Consider the following 22,704-nt stretch of genomic DNA (forward strand, 5'->3'; position numbering starts at 1 on the left):
GAACTTGTCCTGATGCTCGGGGGAGCCCAGGTTCATGTCACAGGACTATCATTTGGGAGAATAAACTAGATATGGAGCTATAGCCAGGCACAGCTCAGAAATTCTGAGCTCTCTCTGTTATTAATGGAGGGACAACTGGAGATAGGGGAGCTCAGCTGAGAAAGGCAAGAGGCATTGGAGGGATACAAATCGAGATGAACAGTGGCTGACTCGGCAAAACTGTTAAATGACTTTGCAAAAGACCTGTCACAATGGATAAACGGCGCCTCCTGAAGAAACAGCTTAGCATTCCTGCAATGTGCGCGCAATTATTTCTGGGGATAAGACTGAGAAAAAGGAGGAAGGAAGAGGAGAGGAAAGATCAAAAGATGCCTTAAGGAGTCTGCAGACGTTTCTTAAATGAGCAACGGGGAAGGAGAGAAACTGTAAAAGACAAACCAAAACAAAGAGCGCAATGCACCATACTTCTTTTTACGCTTCGGCCACTGGGCAAACATCCACCATTTCTGCTCTTTCTCTGCCCATGAAAAATGGTAAGTTTCTCTGTGGATGTTGACTACACTCTACTTGTTTTTATGGTAAATGAAGTGTGAAAACTAATGTCACGAAACCATGGTGTTTGCAGTGTAAGGCCATACTTTGTCTTCCCTGCACGTTACTCCAAGGGTTAACAGTTTCTGTGGGGCCTAAGAGATTCCAAATACGATGTCCTCAGATTTCTTTACGACTGACTTTTAGGCAAAAACTCACCCTTCTTTCCCCCCTAGTATTTCCTTCTGTGCAACTAAAAAAGAATCTTCCCAAAGTATATAACCCTGTTATACAGAGCACACCCAGGGAAACGTCGGTGGGGAGGAGGGTGGCTGAAATCTCCTCTTTAAAGCATACGGAGGGTAGTGTTGACAAACATTAGTTATGCTCTTTGTATTATAGTAAGATCCCTGTTGCTAACAAAATCCCTAGGATTTGCTCTGCTCTGCTGATTACTAGAGCTCATGACTGAGCCCTATTCATCAGAAACTAATCAAAGGTACTCAAACAGCCTGTTGCTGATTGCAACCCAGTGGATTTTATTTTATTAAGTTCCCCTCCGTCATCCTTTAATGAATACACCCTTATTGGCTCCAATAAGGAGCCAATATCTTGGTCAAGATATTTTCAGGGTGATTTTCCTCTCAATCATGCAGTTTCCAGGTCCTTTGGGCAGGAACCATAGTCTGTTTTGGTCCAACTGCCTCAGTGAATAGGAGTGGATTAAGTCAATAACAACGTTTGGGTGAAACAGGCAAATTCCATCCCGCTGCTTGCCACCAAACTCCATGCCTCCTGAATGTAGTGTAGACCTACTTAAAACACACACATGACTCACATCCTATGTGTAGTATCTTGTCCTGGAGCTGCACCAGCCTAAGAAGGGCCAGAGGTCAGGGAAGACTTTAAGCTTTAGAACCCTTGGGATGGTTGCAACTGAACAATTAATAATCAGGAGTGTTGGGATGGCATGGAAGAATAAGTAATATAATCTTCTTATGATAACCCACATGGCAGCTATTGTATTTGGAGCTCGACACCAAATTCTTTAGACTTGAATTAGAAGAGGCACTTCTTTGATAGATTTCTTCTTGTTCCAGTTTACAGGCAACTAATCCTCACTGCATTGGATCAAACAGACGGGCACAATCAATTCAGGGAAAGCAAGCAATGCCAGGTCTGCTCAATCTTCTCTCAATGAGCAGCAGGGAAGAAAGTGGGGGGATAGGAAAGAAAGAAAGAAAATTCAGGCATGCCTGCACCCAAGATAGCTTAGCAAAAGATGAAAAGACAAGATGAAATATATATCCTGGCAGGTAGAAGTGCTTGCTGTCAGAGGGAGAGGCAGAAACACCACAGTGATGCCAAACACACCAAGCCTTGGGGCGCTGAGGGGTGTTGAAGGGAGTGGGGGCAGATGGCAGTGGTGGTGATGTCAAAACAAAAGAAATCAGGGGCAGCGTCTCTAGGGAGGAAAGAAGTCTGGATTTACTTAGGTCCCCATAGTCTATGATCTATAGCACAGTGTGACGAGCAAGTTAATTACTGCATTTAGGTAATTAAGTCTCAGAGAAACCAGTACCTTCCAAAGTAAAATTAATTTACACTGCTAGATCATTTTAGGCTTGACTGGCCATTTGGTGAGAAGTCACGCTGGAACCACAGCCTAACAATGGCAGGAGGAAAATGAATGAAAATGCACTAGAAATAAAATGGCACCTGTATTAATGGCTTTCTCTCTGCTTTTGGACATGAAGGACATGATGAGATGCTTCCTCATTCACCAGTAGGTACTTCCTCCTCCAATAGCTCAACACCCCATCCATTCCCTGGCTCAAAATATGGGCAATGACTTAGTCTTCTTTGACTCCTCTGACTTTTCTTGGTCCTCTCTCCTCTCATATGGCTATTATATCTTCCTTTCTTGCCCCTAAATCTATTTTTGTCAAGTCTAAAATATTTGTCCAGAGTAAAAGGCATCAAAAAGGCTCATATGGATAATGGTTCCCCCTCTCTTGATTCATTAATGTTCCTCACAGTCCTTGGAAATCTGTCATTCCCCTGCCATGGCTGTGAGTCAGGGTCTCCAGGCAAATGTATTAATCATCTTCAGGTGGTTCTTCTCATCATCTGAGAAGGAACAGTGCTACTTAAGAATGGAGAGAGGATAACATTTCTTGTCCCCAAGTTCCTAAATATTGGCAGTGAGATTACCTTTATTTGCCAAGTAACAGGCTCCCAAATGATGCCTGAATAAATATAAACACATTACTGGCAGGCATAAGTATATGTAGATGCACATGTGTGTTGCTAAGCTGCATCTTCTTTATCACAAACACAATTTATTAATAATGCATGTTTATAACTACATGTTGACTTATATATTCATTTATGTGTACAAGTAGGCAGCATCCTCCCTGTGTTCAGTAAGAACACAGGGAGTGAAGAACACAGGAAGTGAGAATGACCCTGAGTCTGGGTCCAGTAGACTGTGACTGCCCCTACTTTCAATTGGCAGCTCCTCCATATTTTGTCCTTGTCAAAGACCCATAGGACCACATGGCTTTCATTTCTGAGATGTGCTGTGATCGGAACACCAAGGTCCAAATTCCCCTCACACCCCTGTGAGCATCTTACCGCTGGAGGTGGTGGTCCAGAGCCTCTTCCTCAGCATTCAGGAGAGTTGCTGCACAGGTCAGGAGCTGATGACTACAGCTTACAGATTTGAGTTCCAAGATGAGGAGACTCAAACAGAACATGGCTCCCATCTCCTCCAGTTCACTGGTTCCAAACTGTAGACCCTGCCAGGTAAACAAAACTATCAGCAGAGACTATGTAATGGAAACTGAGTAAAGACAATTTTTGAGATCCAGAGAGAGGGCTTCTGGACACTCGCCTATCACAGAAATTGAGAATTGATAGTATTTATCAGTCACTATCCAATGTGCTTTGTTGGGTGCTTTGTGGATTGGTGATTCTCAATCTGCATTATGTGTCATTCAAGGTTTCCCAGAAAGACCCCCAAGGCAATAATGAGCTGGCAGGGGTCCTGGAGGGCAAAGGGGTGGATAGAGTTCCCGGAGTCACTTCCCCTAGTTCAGTCAAAGCAGCAATGCCTATATCTGTATTTTAAATTAAAAAAAAAATTTTTTTAATCTTTATTTTTGAGAGAGAAACAGAGTGTGAGGCCGGAGAGGGGCAGAGAGAGAGGGAGAGACAGAATTCAAAGCAGTCTCCAGGCTCTGAGCTGTCAGCACACAGCCTGATGCAGGACTCAAACTCCTAAGTGGTGAGATCATGATCTGAGGCAAAGTTGGACACTCAACCCACTGAGCCACCCAGGCGTCCCTCTTCTATATGTATTTTAAAAAGGGTTCTACTGTTGAAACAAAAGTTTGTGAACAATTGTACTAAAATCCCTTTCTCTCACGTAAATTTGTCAATCAGTGAGAAGAATTAGGGGGATCCTTCATATACAAATACCAGAACTTAAAAACAACATCAACATCTGTTTAGCACCACTTATTCATTCGTGATGAGACAGTACATGAAAGCAAACCCATGATACATACTCATGCTATTATACCATGAAGTGACATATAATAATAATAAACAACCTTACAGAGCATTTACTAGGTACCAAATACTGTTTGAGCCCTTTCACATGCATTAACTCAATTAATAGTTACCAAAGTCCTATCACATAGGTATTGCCATTTCATCCATCACATACAGAAGGAGATTTAGAACCATGGAGCTGATACTTTATCCATGACCTCACAGCAATAGAGTCTAGACTTGACTGCTCACCAAAGTGCTATACTTAGATTAGGAAGGACTCTATTATGTGATGAAGTATAAAGTGCATGGTTTTTGAAATTAGATAGGGATTGGTTTTGAATCCTGACTTCATTATTTTCTGACTGTGTGATCTTGGACTTAATGAGCTCTATTAGCCTTGATTTTGTCATCTGAAAAATGAGATCATAATTCTTCCCTCCATATATTTAGACACGCAGTGACAAGGAATATTTGAGGGTGCACATAAAAGTACCGGTCAATATCAGCTCAATTTCTCTTTCTTTATTCCTAAATATGTTTAATATGACAGAATTCAATGTGGTCCTGAGTTCTTTATGTTTATAAACACATTTCATTTAAATAAAAGGGTATCAAAAGTTGAATATTATTTCTTAAATAGATTTTCATATCCAAATAGCAGTGATACAGAAGACAGCGATGTGATAGTAAATATTTAAAAAAGACTGGTCATAAGTATCACAAGGAAAAACAAAATTCCAAACTAGGAAGTCATCAGGCTCACCAAAGAATTTCTAGGTAAGAGGATAAAAGAAAGTAGAATGTCTATTTCAGCTGTTTGACAATTTGATTTGCTGCATGTTTGGACACCTGTTTTCCTAAGGAAAGGAGACACTGCTTCAGAATTAAGGGAAATCTGCTCCTCCATAAACAACAGCAATGGGAGGGGAAGACAGATGTTTAACAAGTTATTTTTCTTAAGTCAATAGAAAAGATCACTGAACAAAGAGAGAGAGAAATCTGTCTCTTTCCACGAACTAAATTTCTAAGGTCTCATTCTTCCCCTGCACCCTGTTTTCCTACGTGCTTTTCTTTATTCTAGAATGGCCAGTTGGATGGGAGTTATGAAGCAAAGGCCATGCCCTCCTCCTCAATCAGCCACCTCACTGGTGGCAAGAAAGAGTAGACAAGGAGAATATGAACAAAAATCCAGCCCCTCAGGCACGCAGCACGCCTGACACCTATGTGTAACCCTAGCGTCTAGCAAAACACATAACAGGTCAAAAGAGGGACAAGTCCTTGAGGGCAACAAATCTCATAGCATGAGCCATATTGCTGGGTCAAGGGCAACACCTTCACACCAGTCAACTTCTGTAAACAATGGCCCAAATGACAGCATTTTTTATAACACAAAAACATTTCTGTATCCCAAATATTGATCTATTTATCTCAGGCAATGGTTGGTATCATGAAAAAGACTTGCCCAGAAGAAACAGACTATTTATTGGCTGTAGGGTCTCAAGCAAATCACTTATTCCATTTTGCTCTCCATTATGAACCTCTCTTTACTACTCTACTCTTTTCACTCTCACACAGTATCAAAAATATTTGTTTATATGGAGAGTCTCCTCTCACCTCCCACACCCAGCCTGGAAATGAAATCCTCAAAGGCAAGGACTGAGCAGTGTCTGCCTCTTTACATTCCTGGCATAGAGCACATAGCCTGTTATATAGCTTATCCTCAATATATAATAATGGATAAGCAATGGCTCTACAGGGATGGATATGGAGAGGCTTGGATGAATTGTCTCTTGGATTTGTCAAGTGGAACTTCACTTTTTTGCATAGCAAGTATATGAATGCCTTTAATTATGTTCTCCCACTGTCAAGTGTCATGAGGATTTAAATGCTTTATTTTAGTTTTGCTTCAGGAGATGCATTCACATCTGGATATGATCCAGAACACAGGCAGATAAAATTTAGAAATTCTGATATCTACTTTGGTCAGTTATCATAGGTTCACAGTAACAAGTTTATATATAAAGCTGGCTTTGGGTTTGTTTAAAAGTGAGGCTCATTGAGGCGCCTGGGTGGCTCAGTTGGCTAAACGGCTGACTTCAACTCAGGTCAGGGTTCACCAGTTCGAGCCCCGTGTTGGGCCCTGTGCTGACAGCTCAGAGCCTGGAGCCTGCTTTGAATTCTGTGTCTCCTTTTCTCTCTCTGCCCCTCCCCTACTCATGCCCTCTCTCTCTCTCTCTCTCTCTCAAAAAAAAAAAAAAAAAAAAAAAAAAAAAAAAAAAAAAAAAACATTAAATAAAAAGTGAGCCTTGTTAAAATAGAGACCCAACTCTCCTCTCCCTGTAGGCTTATATGTGCTAATTAGGATTTTTTCCCCTACAGCCAGTAACAGGAAGACTGACTACAGTTGTTTAAACAAAAATTGAGTTTTATTTTTTATGCATAATAAGTTGGGGGTAGGAAGTTCATGGCATTATTTCAGAGGCCTAAGAAAATCAGGACTCCTGTATCTGTCATTTTTCTTGGTTTTCTGATCATGATTACAAGGTGGCTGCTGTAGCTCCAGCCAGCATATCAGCACTCAAGGAAGGAGAAAGGGAGATGGGGAAAGGAGGCACCAGCATATTTTTGCTTATATTTTCTTGGCCAGAGCTGTATAATAGAGCCAACTCCAGCTTTACAATGGTCTGGTAACTGAATATTTTAGATTGTTCAGTATCTTTAAAAGAGACAGGTAAGAGAGAACAGTGTTAGAAATGAGTGTTAAATAATTTTTTAAAAAGCGGGGTGAAGCCTAGGTGGCTCAGTTGGTTGTGTCTGACTCTTGATTTCGGTTCAGGTCATGATCTCACGGTTCATGAGTTCAAGCCCCATGTCAGGCTCCGTGCTGACAGTGTGGAGCCTACTTGGGATTTTCTCTCCCTTTCTATCTGCCCCTCCCCCACTTGCACTGTCTCTGTCTTTCTCAAAATAAATAAATAAACTTTAAAAAAAATGAGCATTGGGTGAGCCAACAATATAATATCTCTCACACCAATATGCATATACTAATGTTACTAGAAAGTATAGGTCTCTATCTATGCATCATGTTTGTAAGCAAATCTCACTGACACAATTCATTACATGTTTTTTAGAAACTTTTTGATCATCCACCTCAAAATAAGTTGAATTCACAAGTACATTTGACTCTGAAATTCTCTACTACCCTCATCATCACATAATTTTTAAGTAGCATACATATGGGAAGAATATTTGTATTAATGCAGAAAATTACATATTGGTAAGGTAAACATAGCATCCACAAATGATGTTTAAAAAGTATAGATACTGCGGCACCTGGCTGGCTCGATCAGTTGAGCATCAGACTCTTGATTTCAATTCAGGTTATGATCCCAGGGTTGTGGGATTGAACCCCATATTGGACTCTGCACTGAGCATGGAGCCTGCTTAAGATTCTCTCTCTCTCTCTCTCTCTCTCTCTCTCTCTCTCTGTCTCTCTCTTCCTGTCTCACCCACTCATGCTCTCATTCTCTAAAAGATAAAAAATAAATGCAATACAATACAATACTATACAATACAATACAATAAAAGTACAGGTGCTGATAATTGGTGAGCAAAAGGAAAAAAGCAATTAATAACCAAGCACAGAAAAATATTCTATTTTATTATGTAATAAAAATGCCTTTTACACCCAGAAAATTGATAGAAATATATTCAATCTTATAACCTATAGTGCTGACTCATTACAAAACTTGGTGCATATCAAAATACAATGCCATCTGACATGATAATATCACTTCTAAAAACTTTTCCTGAGGGACGATTCAAAATAAAAGTGAAGCACAAGATACATATTATGTCAAAGTTATATGTAATAATCAAAATTTGAAGGAAATAAAGTGCTAAATATCTAATAAGGAAGAAATCACTAAGGAAATTATAATGGAATAAATTTGATGGGCTATAATAAAACCATTAAAATGATTATTTTAACGGCCATTTAACAATATGGAAAATGCTTATGATTTAATGACAGGTGAGAAAAAAAGCAAAACACCAAGCATGTAATGATGTGATTTATGGTGACAATTTGGCAGTGAAAGCAGAGGTGGTTACCCCCAATCCCACATACACGCTTCCCGCCATTATTGCTGTGATTTGCCAATAAAAAACAGAAATCTGGAGGAGAGGTGTTATCAAGAGAACATCCACGGAGCAAAAACTGTTTAAAAAGCTACAGCATGCCAATAAATGAGTAGAATTCCCTACAGCAATTTGCAAGATCTTTTCTAGACCTTCCATATTCTGAAGTAGGTCTAGATTTATTTTTATTTCTTTTATGTGTAATTTATTGACACTAAAGATTGGTGTCTCTCATCATCGCTTAGAAAAATGTAAGCCAGTATCTTTTTGAGTATTGCCTCTCCCCATTCCTCATCAAGGAAAACAAAGATAAGCCTAATACTCTTATTAGACATATTTGTTTTTATTCTGTCCTCCATATCTCTTACCTTTACTTTTGTATTTTTTTATTTCTATCACTGTAATAAATTCTGAGTATCTTTTCATATCAATGTCTTATTTTCATACTTTGCTCTCCAACTTTACTGAATCTTCTCTTTGATTCATTCATCTCAAAAACTGTCTCTGAAACACTATAAACATAGTTATTTTATATTCTGTCCCTGATTATTCCTGTATATACAGTCTTTGTGGGCATCCATCATTCGTTTGACTTTTCTGTTTAATGTCAATATTGTAGGCTTGTCTGCTCAAATATTTTATAAGCATCTGAAACTCTAAATTCACATTTTCTTGAACTTGGAGAAACTCTTTGTGAATTTGGTTTTAATGCTCTTTGCTCCAGAGAGAACTTGTGCTTTCCTCCACTAGGTACTTGGGGACTACTGATCAGGGACCATTATAGGCTGAAGCTTTGGCTTGAGACCTGTAGGGCCATACTGTACCTTTAAATTTTGACCCCAAATATGTTTAAAGGAGGGCTTGTGATTAGAAACTATGAATGAAGGCTTTTCCTTGTTTGTCTGCTGTACCCAATGCCATGGCTAAAACTGTCAAGCAACCTCATTTTCTCATTTTACACGTTGTGGGATGACTGGGGATGTCATCTCTGAAAGTCCTGCCTTGGTGTGGTGGTCTTCAATTGGTCCTCAAATTTTGCACGGGCCTGTTTCCATCCTCAAACCCAAGTTATAAGTGGATAGGAATTAGTATCTGCCTCCAAAGATCTACAACATCTTCTGGCTTACACTGTCTCTTTTTATGAAATTGGGCATCATGAAACACTCTCTAACACATACAAAGAGGGAAAATGTTACACCCGTGTACAAATACTTCAGGTAAAAGGATGGCTCTCTGAAACACCAAACAAATGTCTTTTTATGAGAAAGATTTACTGCCAGAAATGAGAAAAATCTGAGAAATTTCTTTTAATTAAAATATTTTTAATGTTTATTTATTTTTGAAAGAGAGAGAGAGCATGAATGGGTGAGGGAAAGAGAGAGAGGAAGACACAGAATGCAAATCAGGCTCCAGGCTCTGAGCTGTCAGCAGAGTCCAACGTGGGCTTGAACCAACAAACCACGAGTTCATGACCTGAGCTGAAGTTGGAGGCTTAACCAACTGAGCCCCCCAGGCACCCCAGAAATTTCTTAATTTTATTCTCAAAAAGGACTGAGAGTAGATTGCATTGGTAAAAGTACAGTGAAAGATATGACAAAAGCTGAGAAGTAACTATACTATGGAGATGTAAAATACAATTTCTAAATTAAATGTTAAAAAGAGAGCGTTAACAGTTCTATGCAGAAAATATAATCCATTATGTATCAGACAACCTCAAGAAATTTCCCAATGTCTTAACGAAAAAATAAGATGAAATCACACACACACACACACACACACACACACACACACACACGAATCGTATATATATATATATATCTATATACAGATATCTATAGATATCTATATACAGATATATATAGATATCTATATATAGATATCTATATACAGATATATATAGATATCTATATATATGTCTATATATAGATATCTATATATATATATATACTAGAGCAGATTAAGGAAAAGTGATCTACTCCCTTTTGAATTTCAGACTCAGTTTGTTAATCACCATAAAAGTCAAGAAGAAGGAAAAAGTAGGGAGAGGGGATGAGAAAAAGAGGGAACCATTCTGTATTTATTTATTTTTTTAAAGTTATTTATGTATTTTGAGAGAGAGAGAGGGAGGGAGGGTCAGAAAGGGAGAGAGAGAGAGAGAGAGAGAGCGAGAGAGAGAATCCCAAGCAGGCTCCATGCCATCAGCACAGAGCCCGATACAGGGCTCAAACTCATGAACTGCAAGATTATTACCAGAGCCAAAACCCAGAGTCAGACACTTGACCACCTGAGCCACCCAAGTGCCCCAGAACAATTCCATATTAAAAAAGAAAATCTGAGTCTACAGATCAAACAGTTTCAACAAATATATGAGATATAATTAATATAAAAAAGCAAAAAAAAAAAAAAGGTATTGGGAACCCTATAAACAATCAAAATTAAATAACCTAAAATTTATTCCCACTCTTAAATATCAAAGACAATGAAGCAATGTGTATAGAATTGAGGAGAAAATTCTGTGCCCCAAAAATGTTGTGGATGTGTGAGGGGCCTGAGGGAGATAAACCCAAAGAAGAGCAGGCATTGAGTACAAAATGAATGAGGAAAAGTGTCCTATTTCTTTTAAAATATTAGCACAAGCCTATTATTTACAATACTCAAGACATGGAAACAACCTAAGTGTCCATCAATGGATGAATGGCTAGAGAAAATGAGTGTGTGTTTGTGCGTGTGCGTGTGTGTGTTATGGAATATTACTCAGCTATGAAAAGGAAGGAAATCCTGCCATTTGCGACAATATGAACAGCCCTTGAGGGCATCATGCAAAGTGAGATTAGACATCTATCTCTATAGATGAATACCTTATTTTCTCACTAATGTGTGGAATCTAAAAGAAAAAAGAAAAGATGACTCATACATACAGAGAACAGATTGGTAGTTGCTAGAGGCAGAGGGGTAGAGGATGGGCAAATGGGTGACAGTAGTCAAAAGGTACAAACTTCTATTTGTAAGTAAGTCATGTAACATACTGCATGGTGACTATCATTAATATACTGTATTGTATATTTGAAAGTTACTCAGAAAGTAGATCTTAAAAGTTCTCACCACATGAAAAAAAAATTATAATTGTGTGGTGATGGATGATAATAAGACTTATTGTGACCATTTCACAATATGTACATATGTTGAATCACTGTGTGATACACCTGTGGCTAATATAATGCTATATGCCAATTATATCTACATATATCTACATAAATTTACATATAATACATATATCTACATATATCGAGAGCTATCCCAATTAAAGAAAATGTTGTTTATGCTCAGAAATAGGAATATATAAAAATAATTATGCAGCCTGGGGTTGCCTGTGTGGCTCAGTAGGTTAAGTGTCTGACTCTTGATTGCAGCTCAGATCATGATCTCCCAGTTGTGAGATCCAGCCCTGTGTCAGGCTTCATGCTATGCGTGGAGCCTGCTTGGGATTCTGTCTCTCACTTCCTCTGCCCCTTTCCCCTGCTCATGCTCTCTCTCTCTCTCTCTCTGTCTCTCTGTCTCTCACACACACACACAAATAAATAAATAAACATTTAAAAAATAATTCTGCAGCATGATCTAGAGAGTATTTTGCTAAGGATGGCATGGGGTGACATCACTAAGAAATCTACTAACATAAATGTTAGTACATAAACAGACCAAAAGGCAGAAGGGAAACAACAACAACAACAACAACAAGAACTTCTGGATGGATGCATCCATTTCTGATATAGGTCTTAGTATATGAACCTGCCAGAACTCTTTCTAGACTAGAGGGGGTAGCATGGCAAGGTGGGTGTAAACACAGGCCCTGAGGCCCAGATTGCTGACATCAATTCCAGTGCTGCCATTTACTAATTGTGTAGTTTTGGGGAAGTCATTTGACCTACTGGTGCCTCAATTTTCCCATCTTTATAATGGGGAAAATAATAATAATAATAATAATAATAATAATAATAATAATAATAATAATACCACCTATCTCCTGGAGCTGCTGAGACAATTCAGTGAGGTTGTATATATAAAAATTTACATCAGCACTTGTCTCATTGCACACTATACAAGTATTTATTATTACCACTAACAATAGCAAATGCTTAGATAAACCAACAGTCAAAACCATACTTGACATAACCAGTTCTTATTAAAACCATGGCCAATCTGACCTGCTCTCATCACTATTAGGTATCATTTTTTGACAGGTCCCAAACAATTCAATAAGGTAAGAAAAAATGAGTCATATGTATTAGAAAGGAAGGAATCACATTATCTTTATTTTAAGACTGATTATGTACTAAAACAAACCAAAGGAATCAGCTGAAACAGAAAATCTATTAGATATAAGGCAAGAATTGAGGAAGTAGACAGGTTACAAATTAAATATCCCCAAATCAATTTTCTTTCCATAAACCAGCAAAATAAATTATTAAGTATAATAAAAATCCCATTCACAATAGCAACACAACTATAAAATATCTAGGAACAGAATTAATAATAAATACCCCAGGGATTGTATGATAAATCCCAGGACTTCACCAAGAGATAACAAGGAAATTTTAAACAAATGGAGGAATATGCCCAATTCTAGAAAAGCAAGGCCCAGCACCATGGAGTATCAATTCTCCACGTATTAGTCTATAAAAGCATAAGAAAACGAAACACCAATGGGGATTTTTCAGACTTGGCAAATTAATTCCTTTTTAGGAGAACACATAGCAAAAATATCCAAGAATAATTTTAGAAGAAAGAGTAAAAAATATAATAATGGGAAGATCTTATACACTTACAATAATTAAACGTTATGGTATTAATGCAAACATGGCAAGACAGATCAAGGGAAGCATAAAAAAAAATTGCCAAAGCCTGTGGAATATGTAAAGGTTTGCATATGATAAAGGTGCCTTTCAAGTCACTGCAAATGGTTGTGATGGGGATAAAACAAAATTGATTGGTTGATATTCCAAGGGAAAATCTTACCACAAATACAAATTATTCCATTTTGATTAAAGGATTAAATGTTAAAAATCTTGGATTAAAGGAGGAATAAAACATATATTCAAACATTCTATTATCTCCAGACCAGAAGAAGGTCCTCCAGAGCATATCCTCAAAGAAGAAACCATAAAGGAAAATATTAATGATTGAATAAATAAAATTTAAATATATCTGAGTAGCCTGAAATATCACAAACTAAGCTAAAACAGAAAGAACAAAATAAATATAATTGCAATGAAGGGGAAAAAAAATAACCTAACGATATAAAGGGCAAATTAATGTAACAATAAAATACCATAATTTGCTTTTCAATTCAGGTTTACCTCTTACTCACCAAATCATAATGCTTTGCTGATAAAGGGCTATAAACAGACACTATCATCATCTGCTTTGATGGAAGGTCTTATCACTGCAGTATTTCTGAAGGATAATTTGGAAATATATTTCAAAAGCCTTAAGAATGTTTAGCTCTTGGAGCTAACAATTCAAATTCCAGAAATCAATCTTAAGAAAATAATCATAAGATGATCCATAGAAAAAAATCCTAAATGTGTGCCAGTATATTACTAGCCAAACTTGAGTGTATTCACATCATGGAATATTAATATCATGATGTGTTTTGAATCAAGAACGCCATGGGGATATATTCATGGTATAGCCCAAAAAAGTACAGTAAGTTGACTAGAGTATAACACATCCATTAAGATCTCAGTTTTATTTAAAAACGTTAAAGTGATTTATATGCACTAAAATGTTCATAGTGGTTAGAAATGCATGGTGAGGGTACATGTTTTCTTTGTTTCACTTTTAGTCATGAAAAATAGGTAACTGCTCTTGCCATTCATATTTCCTTAAGCAATGCTTATAAGCCTAGAAATAGTAGTGCACCTGAATTAAAATGTTATTTTATTTTTTATTTTTTTTAATTTAACATTTATTTATTTTTGAGAGAGAGACAGAGCATGAGTGGGGTCAGGACAGAGAGAGAGGGAGACACAGAATCCGAAGCAGGCTCCAGGCTCAGCTGTCAGCACACAGCCCAACAAGGGACTCGAACCCACGAACCTCAAGATCATGACCTGAGCTGAAGTCAGACGCCTAACCAACTGAGCCACCCAGGTGCCCCTAAAATGTTATTTTATATGTGATTTTAAATTTGTTAGGAAAATGAAACTTAAAATTCACATTTAGGGGCTCATGGGTTACTTAGATGGTCGGGCATCCGACTCTGGCTCATGTCATGAGCTCACGGTTCATGGGTTCGAGCCCCATATTGGGCTCTGTGCTGACAGCTCAGAGCCTGGAGCCTGCTTTGGATTCTTTGTCTCCCTGTCTCGCTGCCCCTCCCCTTCTCTCTCTGTTCCTCCCCCGTTCACGCTCTTTCTTTCTCTCTCTCAAAAATAAACATTAAAAATTTTTTTTAAACTCACATTTATATGTTGTTAAATTCAAAATTTAAATTTAAAAACTTTAACAAAAGGCAAAAAGAAAAGCTAGTTGGGCATATTTAGTTTCTTGAGTACCCGCTTCTTCCTTCATACTCATTACCTGGTGTCCTCTATGTTCCTCTTAATTTCTCTGGGTCACTGGCGCTGTGCCTATTTTCCTTTTGGAGTAAATATCCTGCCGTAAGAAATCTATTCCCTGGAAAAGTTCTTAGAATCTTTACGAAGTGCCAGCGTGAGTGAGAGGCAGTGACTTTTAGAGTTTTAAACAAATTTGGAGAAGGTGTGAACAAATTAACTTTGCACATCCTTTGCCTTGACATGCATGCAAGCAGAAAAGGTAGAATGAAGCCAATCCAGCCTGGCAGATATGTAAACTCCAGTAGGTGGCAAGGAGGAAAGCAAGAGGGGCTGGAGGAGGCGCCTGGGATCCCCTGCTTACCAAACCCATTGGACTCTAATGCTTTCCCACTGAGGACCGAATCAATCGCCAGGGATGTCGGTCTCTGTGCCATCTGATGGGCTCTTGTGCACAAAGCCCCCTCTGTGTCCACCCTTCCAGCCCAGGCTGCCTGACCCATTACTGATGACTGTTTCCCTAGTAACTGCAAAAAGGCCCTATATTCACTGGAACAGCAGGGCTGAAGGTGTGGGCTGGGTTTCAAATGTGTCCTTTATTTCTATGATGGACCTTCCCCGGGTCTTTTATTGGTGAATTTGTGCTTAAGCCATGAATGACACAGCGGACAGCCAAGTCCTCTGTGATTGCCTTTCCATGTCTTTCTGGACCATGCATATGAGGGTAAACATGAATCAGAGACTGTCTCCTAGACAGCCTAGAATTTGGGCAGAGAGAGCAATCTGAGCAAGCCGAACCCTCTTTTATAGGTGCATAAACTGGCAATGCCTTACACAAGATTATGTAGTCAACACAGTAGAACCAGCATTGCAACAAATGTTCCCCTGAGACAAATCAAATGTCCATGTCAATACACAGGCTTCAAACTTCATGTTGGTTTAATAAAAGCTTTTGGAAATTTAGAGGTCACATTTTCTTATAGGTTATAGGAGCCCATAAGTTCTACCTCTTTATTTCCCCATTCCCTTTCTTATAAGAAAGCTTGCCCAATATGGCACCAGGGACATGCACAAGCCCAGTCGTAGGCAAAAGTAGGTCATCACCCTCCTTCACTATTGCCACCCACTGTCCCTCCTACTCATCTTCCTTGGCTCTTTGATCCGCAGCTCTGTCCCTGTCTTCTGAAACCCACCCTAGGCCATCTTGTATGATGACAGGCAGGAACAATCTCTCTAGCCCTGTTCTCCATGGGTTCTCTCAGATCTAATTTTGAACTTTCCTTCTCGTGCCACAGATTGGGGAGAAAAAAGGGAAGGTGGTCTTAACCTCTGCCCATGAGTCATATACCATGTTTTATGAAACTCATCTGCAAAGGACAATGACCAACGAGAACAGATGCTGCTCATAGCAATAGAGCAGAGTTATGCTTTGTCAGATTTTAATCCTTTAGTTTCTGGACCCTGGCAACGTTCTGGGGAACATGGCAGAGGAATAAGGGAGACAGGATAGTGAAGGGGCAGGTGGGATGCTTCGCTTGGTGGGCATGAGCAGTGGCTATTAACCTACGGGTGTGCAAGTATTTTAATACACTAAGAATTGGCATGGCCACACTGATACACACCAGTGGAATACCAACCCTAACCCTTACCGTGACCTCCACGCTCCACACCAGCCTCTACAAGTGCAACCATTCTCCGTGTCAGATGAGGGGGTAAGACACAAACCAAACTCTCTTCCCGAAATGGGATGACATTCCCAGCTCCCAGTACTCCCATACATATGGTGCCTTTCCAGAGAGTGGCCCAGCAGACAGGCCTTCACTGGTCATGCTGGATGGTTAGCAGCTTTTGCAAACAAAGTCAGAACACCATGATGACCTTCAAGTCAGCACTTCTCAACACGGGGTCCCCAGATTAGTATTTGCCTGTGAAATGTTTATGAACACTTCTCTGTGATCAGACAGGGGGCCTCAGCCTGAAGGTGAGTCATTCATGTAATTAAGCACATGTTTTTACTTCCGTTTTTGTCAAGGAAGGAAGCACTGTGATTGTGTTCTTTTGTATTCTGATCCAACCTCCTCATCTCTTTGCCACAACAGATGGATCACAGCCCCAGTTACATTGCGTAACAATGCTCCAAAACATGCTGCCCAGGAAGGCCTCTGCTCGGACTCGTGCAAAGAGAACATTCTGGTAATCAGCTGTCTGAAATATGAATCTCAACTCTGCCCCTTCCTATCCTAATGACCACGTTCAAGTTACACAACCTCATAAAGCCCAATGTCTTTATCCTGAAAATGGGAAAATAGAACCTATTGCTTAAATGTTTCTGTGAAGATGAAATGAGACATAATGTGTGCATGCCCTGTGCAGAGGCACAAGCTAGATGCTCCATCATTGTGACCTGCAATCATTTTTCCCCACATGCACTATCATAAAAGGGCATCGCAGCATCTGTACAGATCACAATTACACTATAAATACATGTATGCAAGCATATATAAATGCCACTCGGTTTTGCTTAGATTTCATTCTCTTTCTTCCAACTTAAACTTCTATTTCTCTCCAATTTCAACCTGGTCATTTTGACGTGCATAAGACACAGAGGGACAACGTATGGAAGCATGATAGTCTAGGGAAGCTACAGCTTTTATCCACAAAGGTAAGTCAAGTTATTGAATGGGATGGGACAGGAGACTCATATTCTTAATATATGATTTTTTTTTTTGAAAGTAGAAGTTGAATTAAAGAAAGAAAATACAGAGTCTGAGCAGAAAAAGAGAGAAATCAGCCCCAAAGAAAGCTTCATTTGACAAATCGAGGAAAATGGTTCAAAATTGAAATGGAGTAGCGTGGCTGTGCAGGGGGAGCAGGGGGACTTCTTAGGGATCTCTGCACCCCGTTAACAGAGTAGCAGCACCATCAGCGTTTTCGCCACCGTTTCCCAAAACCCTAGGCCAGTTTATCTGGGAACCGTTTGCTTGTTCCAGCTGAGAGGCTCCTGGCTAGGTTTCACTGACCAACAGGAATCCATGAACAGCTAATAACTGTCCTCCACTTGCATGCACATGTATTTGGGGGAAATTTTAGGGAGTGTCCTTGGCTTCACAAAGAGTTATAGAGTTCTCTGCAGGTTGGCAACTAGGCTCAGCCAGCATTATCACCACCAGCGAATCGTTATGAGAATCTATTCTCCACTCACTCATTCTGCACACATTTATTTTGCTTTTTCTACACACGTGCCCCTGGGCTAGGTGTTGGGAAGGAAAAAGCGTGGTCCCAATGCACGAACTCGACTTCTGTGCCTGCCATCTCAAAGAGACCACCTCTGTTTCTATTATCTCCGTATCTCACAGCATATATAGCACAGGGTGAAATTTCAGAGTGCAGGGTGGGCATTTAGAGGACCATCAAAAGAGATATAAGGGGACACCAGTCCTCATGGATCTTACAATCTATTAGGAAATACAGGACATACATTAAATGGGGAAACATTTTGGATGTTCAGAGGAAGACTAACTGCTCTGACTTTAGCTGGACTTCGAAGCTTATGTACCTGTAAACATATTTTCCTCAGCCACTTTCTTCCTCCTGCACAGTGTGATAAAGGTGATCTAACAAAGGTGTAGCAATGTAAGCAGTTAAATATGTACTGTTTCGTACTTTCCTTACCCTTGCATTTATTTATTCCACCTGCCTAGCCTCTGTAGACATTCAAATCCTGAGCATTACGAGTCACTAACACTCCTTCTTTGATACTTTTATTATTTCCTTCCAAGTTTTGCTTCAATGAATACTTTGGAGAGGGGCAGAGAATGAAGAAAACAAATATAAACAAAAAGAGGGGCTAATATCCATTAGGCCCTGCAGATTTACGTGTGGCTAGGAGTTGAATGTTATCATCCAGAAGATAATATCTGACCAAAAGCAATATAACAACTTTATATTCAGTCAGCAAATGAGGCCTGACCAAATGCAGAGAAAAACCATCATTCAGGGTTTAAAAGCAATGAGATTGCTGCATAAAATTCGCATACTGGGTTGATAAGTAAATTAAGAAATAATGGTTAATTTTAAAAACTTTGAACTCAAAAAATCAGTAAGAAAATTTTATTGACAGCATTGATTAATACAATCAACATTAAGGAAAAAAAAAAAGATTACGTCTGAATCCTTCTAAAATTTTGCTGTGTTTTTCGGCAAATCATGCCTACCAAATTGCAAATACATTTGAAAAGTCGATAGGGGGGTGTCTGGGTGGCTCAGTCGGTTGAGCATCCAACTTTGGCTCAGATCATGATTTTGCAGTTTGTGAGTTTAAGCTCCACATAGGGCTTGCTGCTGTCAGGGCAGAACCCACCTTGGATTATCTGTCCTTGTCTCTCTCTGTCCCTCTCCAGCTCCTGCTTGCACACTCTCTCTCTCAAAAGCAAATAAAACATTAAAAAATTTTTTTTTAACTTGATATGTGATAGAGTATGTGTAAATGCCGCATTTTAAAATATACAATGACAATGCAAATCGATTTGTTTCATAAATGTATTTAAGAAAACTATTGTTGCTGCATGCAAAGCACTGACAGAATCCAGAGCTGCAAGTCTAGCCCCCAAACTGGCCTTGAATATGTCTCTAAGGCCAGATTACAGGCAGAGGGCCTCTGGTCCAATGACACACGTAGAGCTTTCCAGATGAAAATGAAGACGCTACTCTCCTTCTACCCTACCCAGCTCGCTGCCTAGAGTGGTAGGCTGACATTTTCTGCAGGGAACCCTCTCTTTCCTGTGGGATGAGTCTAAACATCCCTGGCTCTGCCTACCAGATAAAGGGAACATGTTAAATCCGTATCAATCCGAGAGCTGCTGCGCGGTGACTGCAAACGGTGTGCCTGTGGCTTTGTGATTCCCCGGGGTTTGCTTCTGTGCAGGGAGGCTCCAGATTCCATGAGCAGAGGAGTAATAATAATAGTAATAGAAACAGTAGCGGAGCTTAGCACTGTCAGGCTGTAATTGCTCTGGCAACAGAGCAAACAGTCCTACCAGAGGCCCACGTGGCTTTGATACCCAAGTGCTCAGGAGGAAACAGCTGGAACCCCCAGCAAGCGGGACACGTATTAGCAGGCTTTGTTAACTTCAAAAGGGGAGAGATGTTTTATTTTTTAATGGAACTCTTTCCAATCAGTCCTGTCTTCTCCCTTCCTGCCTCCAGCCTCCTTTAGCTGTCTCGTTTCTTACATAAGGGGGAGTGTTCACGTTAGAGCCTGTTGTTGGCAAAAGAACGGGGATGCATTGTCAGTGAAGGAGACTTAGAAGTTCAAGATGCAGCAGCAGCAGGTAGCAGAAGAGAGGAATGGGCTGCTGAAGTTGCACAAAGAAGACAGTTGATGCTGCCCGGGGAGGGAGAACCCAGACACTGGGCACGTAGCTGGGGATGTTCCAGATCCACCTGCTGGTCCAGATGGCAGCGCCTTTACCTTCAGATTCCTGGACTTCAGCATGGTCTGATTTTAAGAAAACCACAGGTCTTCCTGCTTCACATCATCACCTCCACCAATCTGACAATGCTCACATGCCTCTTGTTAGTAACAGTAATACCCATTAATAAAACAACACCATTGGGCACCTGGGTGGCTCAGTCAGTTGAGCATCTGACTCTTGATTTCTGCTCAGGTCATGATCTCACAGTTTGTGGGTTCAAGCCCCACGTTGGACTCTGCACTGACAGCATGGAGCCTGCTTGGGATTCTCTCTCTCCCACTCTCTCTCTGCCCCTTCCCTGCTAACCCTCTCTCTCACACACACACACACACAAAATAAATAAATGAAAACCTAAAAATAAATAAAATAGCAAATCTTAACATTTCTTATCAATGCATTCATTGGAGGTTTGGGACTGAAAGAAATGAGACAGGTAAACTCTGCAAAAAGAATCAGGAATCTGGAAATTTTCAGGGTTTCTATGACCTTCTTGAGGGCAGGGGCATGGAAGGTGGGATTAGGAATAAATGAGGCAGGGAATTTTCTTAATTAAAAACCTTAGCTTCCTTCTGTTTTCATAAACATCCCCCTTTGTTTTCTGTGCAGTACAACCAACCAATATATGTCCTGCTTATACAAGAGGATTATTACCATAATTCATTCTCTGAACCTGCATGATGCTTGGCATTACATCCTTCCAGATTTATTCATTGAACGTACTCTTCCTCTTGCTCTGGAATGAACTTATAGGCAGATCATGACTTCTAGCTCTTACGTGATAGAAGTTCAAATTAGAACTATCCAGTGAAGTATGCAAATAGATATTTTAATCTTTATTCAAAGGCAAGGGTTCTCCTCGTCGAAGTTGGTAGTGAACTGGAAGCTTCAATGAAGCCTGGACTTAGAGAGGGAAGTATGAGCTGTTACATCCTTCCAACTCATTTATTGCTATTTTGGTGCCCCCAGGTAGAGGCAAGGAGAGATCACAAGAGGAAAAGGTCCAGTCCCATATGACAGGTGCAGTTATCCTCTGATGAGGAGGCCATCCTGGGACATATGTGCAGTTGCTGTTCTCTGGAAAGTCCTAATGAGGGGTCTTCTCACTTCTCACTTTTTTGGCACAGGCGGATAGATCTCTATCCCATGTGGTCTCTAGAGACCCTGCTGTGCAGGCCCTACAGAACATTCCCTTTCACAAATCATGGTTTGTGTTCCACTATCACTCTAGATGGCTCAACTGGACGGAGCCCTTTGCTGTCTCCCTCTTGTGTCTGATCCACCACCAATGCAATTCTTCACCATATTGCTTATCCCCTAGATTACCTGGGTGGGAATCCAACCCTGATCCACTACAGCTCCCAGATTTCAGGGGTCACATATGGGGCTCTATCAGGGCTCCCAAGGAAGCTGCTCCTACAGGCTTAAGGCAGGGGATAGAAGGTGGGATGGAGTCTGTAATATGATTTTATCCTTACCAACCCTCTTTCTACACTGACCTCTTTCTACATTCTTGATTTGGCTAACAGGTTCAAAGGTTATGGCATTTGATTGTACATATTCCCTTCAAAAATTCTTTTTTCTTTTTTTTTTTTTATAATCCCAGCCACTTTCTTTAGTATTTGGCAGCATGTATACTCAGGAACTTCAGTAGTGATTTTAACCCTCAGTTACACTATGGGCCCACTCTAACATTTTGGATTTTCTATACAAGAGTTAAGGGCTTTGTACTGCTTTTCCCAGTCTCTTGCACAACTTAGTTATGAAAAATGTAGTAACTGACCATATGGAGGACCATAGTTTCTGATCAAATGAAAGCAAGATTCTAATGCTGTTCAGGGTGACTGGACTAACAACCATTCATTTCTAACAACTGTGCCTCTAGGCATGGAGAAAACCCTTGTGCTGACAGCCCGGGATCCATGATGACACTTGCATATGCAGTTCATTTGAATTCTCTTTTCACTCTATCTCATATGATAAAGAATTTACTTCCTTTTTTAAAAAAAGATAATAGTGGCGCCTGGGTGGCCCAGTTGCTTAAGTGTCCGGCTTCGGCTCAGGTCATGATCTCACAGTTGTGAGTTCGAGTCCCGCGTCGGGCTCTGTGCCGACAGCTTGGAGCCTGGAGCCTGCTTCCGATTCTGTGTCTCCCTCTCTCTCTGCCCCTCCCCTGCTCATGCTCTCTCTCTCTCTCTTTTTCTCTCTCAAAAATAAACATTAAAAAAGATGATAATTGTATGGACAAATACATTTGTAACTGTTACATTTTAAAGCATGCACAGAATGACAACATAGCGTATTTTTATCACTCCAAAAGGGACGCCTTACTAATCATTTCCTTAGTTTATAAACTAAGTTCCTTAGGTAGGGCCATTTTGTTTTTCTTCTTCACTCAGATAAACTGTGCCCCTCTTGAAGAAACAGGTTTTTCCCTATGAATGTAT

General features: G+C 39.9%; 1 protein-coding gene across 3 annotated transcripts in view; it reads right to left on the reverse strand.

The window, feature by feature from the left end:
- The window catches only part of AGBL1 (AGBL carboxypeptidase 1), a 774,608-nt gene that overhangs the window by 297,527 nt on the left and 454,377 nt on the right, over positions 1-22,704 (reverse strand). For all 3 annotated transcript variants that reach the window (XM_042941057.1, XM_042941055.1, XM_042941056.1), the window contains one exon: positions 3,169-3,332. In XM_042941057.1, the coding sequence (XP_042796991.1) occupies positions 3,169-3,332 (164 nt within the window). The remainder of the gene's footprint in view (positions 1-3,168; positions 3,333-22,704) is intronic.

Source organism: Panthera leo, chromosome B3 (genome assembly GCF_018350215.1).
Source record: "Panthera leo isolate Ple1 chromosome B3, P.leo_Ple1_pat1.1, whole genome shotgun sequence".
NCBI classification, from domain to species: Eukaryota; Metazoa; Chordata; class Mammalia; order Carnivora; family Felidae; genus Panthera; species Panthera leo.